At 48.8% G+C, this 2,500-nt stretch overlaps 1 protein-coding gene across 6 annotated transcripts in view; it reads left to right on the forward strand.

The window, feature by feature from the left end:
• Nucleotides 1-2,500, forward strand: part of LOC143284538 (plexin-B-like) — a 440,596-nt gene that overhangs the window by 366,756 nt on the left and 71,340 nt on the right. For all 6 annotated transcript variants that reach the window (XM_076591286.1, XM_076591287.1, XM_076591288.1 and 3 more), the window contains one exon: nt 2,422-2,500. This exon is cut by the window's right edge and continues 50 nt beyond it. In XM_076591286.1, coding sequence (XP_076447401.1) covers nt 2,422-2,500 — 79 coding nt within the window. The remainder of the gene's footprint in view (nt 1-2,421) is intronic.

Here is a 2,500-nt window from a genome sequence, read left to right on the forward strand (position 1 = left end):
GGGGCGTGGTGACGAGGAGGAACTTGGTTACCTTGCAGTCACGATTACATGGGGAATATGTGTGTGTGTGTGTGCGTGCGCGCGCGCGCGGTTTTAGAAGTTTTCATTGTTAATTTCAGAACGTGTCCATATCATGTTGTGTCATGTTTTATTTCCACCTAGGGTAGTTGTAACTCGTGTTTCGTTGCCACTTAAGGACATAGTCTGTCTGTCTGTCTGTCTGCCTGCCTGTGTGTGTGTGTGTGTGTGTGTGTGTGTGTGTGTGTGTGTGTGTGTGTGTGTGTGTGAGTGAGTGCGTGTCTGTGTGTCCGCTGGTGTTTTGCACACCCAAGCATGCTTTCATTATACGCCTTGTGTGTGCCAGGAAGGAGGGTAGGGTTAGAGGGGGGTGGGGTGGGGGAGGATTGGAGGGGATGTTGAGGGTTGTGGATTGAGGGGTGGGTAAAGGGATGGGCGGTGGGAGTTGGAGTGGTGGTGGTGGTGGTGGTGGTAACTGGAAGGGGGGGTAGTACTCTCAGGGACTACTACAGATGCAAAAAAGTGCACAAGCTGGATAGGATTATTAGTGTGTGGGGTCGCGCAGCGCTGGGGCACCCTTGCTTGAAGGTCAGTGTGTGTGTGTGTGTGTGTGTGTGTGTGTGTGGGGGGGGGGAAGGGCGGGGGGGGGGGGGGGTGCTCTCATTGTGTGTGTGTGTGTTTGTTGTGTGTCTGTGTTTGTGGAGGAAGGCTGTCAGTGAGTGTGTGTGTGTGTGTGTAGGAAGGCTATCAGTGTGTGTGTGTGTGTGTGTGTATGCGTGTGTGTGTGTGTGTGTGTGTGAAGGGTGTCAGTGTGTGTGTGTGTGTGTGTGTGTGTGTAGGAAGGCTGTCAGTGTGTGTGTGTGTGTGTGTAGGAAGGCTGTCAGTGTGTGTGTGTGTGTGTGTGTGTGTGTGTGTGTGTGTGTGTGTGTGTGTGTGTTGCTTCGTGCCCTGATGGAAATCTGCCCATCAGGGCCAATACGAAAACAACAGGAGCAGCAGCAGAAAACGCGGCACCGTTGACATGGTTACTACCAGAGTTGACCGGCTGGAAGGATGTAGGGGCAGATGGGGAGTGGAGGGGAGTTCTGGGAGGGTGGGGGTGATGTCAGTGGGGAGGAGGGGAAAAGCTTGGAGGGGGTGAATGGCCGCTTTCTTTGCTCGATCTGTATTTTCAACTGTTTGTTTCTGTGTGTGTGTGTGTGTGTGTGTGTGTGTGTGTGTGTGTGTGTGTGTGTGTGTCCATTCCTTCGTCTTTGTCTCTGTCGGTTTGTCTGTCGGTTTGTCTCTCTCCGTGTGACTGTGTGTATAACTGTGTGTGTGTGTGCGTGCGTGCGTGCGTGCGTGTGTGTGTGTGTTTGTGTGTGTGTGTATGCGTGTGTGTGTGTGTGTGTAAATGAGGAAGGCCCGGGGGAGGGGTCAGTGAACCTCAAAGGTACTGGTAGTCGGTGCATTCGGGCACTGACTGGAACCAGCTGGTATACGCTAGAATGGCTGAGAGGGGTGGGTTTTATGTGTGTGTGTGTGTGTGTGTGTGTGGGTGTGTGTGTGTGTTTAGGGGATAGGGTTGGGGAGGGGTTTGGGGGGGCAGAGGGAAAATATGGCATTGCTGACCTAATCCAATCCCAGAAGTGTATGCAAAGTATATATTGGTGGTGTGCGCTTCCTGTGTGTCTCGTTTGTATATTTATTTATTTATTTATTCTTTTTTTTACGTATTTATATATTTAAAAAAAAAAATATGTGTGCGGTTCTCAATCTTCTGTCTACATTTCTGACAGTGTAACAGTCTCGTTACCACCACCACCACCACCACTACTGCTACTGCTGCTACTACTGTTACTACTACTATTGCTACTACTACTACGCCTACTACTACCACTTCTACTACGACTACTACTACTACTATCACCGCCACCACCACCACCACGAACTTAGTTGTGGATACATACTGTACACAATCAACATCTTGGTACTTTCAACGTCTTCATCTTCATTCATCAACCTTTCACCCATTTATGTCTGTCTGTCTGTCTGTCTGTGTCTCTAGTCTCTGTGTCTCTGTCTGCCTCTGTGTCTCTCTCGCTCTGTCTGTCTCTCTGTGTGCTCCTTTTCCCTTTTCACTCGTGTAACCTTTCTGTGACTATAATAATCATGACAATGGTGGTCAAGTCCAGATTTTATTTCATGATGGTAAATTGAATGAGCAACAATTGCTTTTTTTACATCAAGGCATCAATGAATTTTTTTTTTTTTTTTTTTTTTTTTTGAAATAAAAAAAGGGGAAAATATATATATATATACATAGGAGAGAGAGAGAGAGAGAGAGAGAGAGAGAGAGAAGCAGATGAAAAGCAACAATAACAACGGTGTGTGGTGTGTGTGTGTGTGTGTGTGTGTGTGCAGGTGGTGCTGTCTTCCCCGACACGGGCCCGGGAGTACTCCGAGATGGTGGTGGAGGACGGCAGTGCCATCCTCCAGGACC

Source organism: Babylonia areolata, chromosome 8 (assembly GCF_041734735.1).
Source record: "Babylonia areolata isolate BAREFJ2019XMU chromosome 8, ASM4173473v1, whole genome shotgun sequence".
In the NCBI taxonomy this organism is placed as follows: Eukaryota; Metazoa; Mollusca; class Gastropoda; order Neogastropoda; family Buccinidae; genus Babylonia; species Babylonia areolata.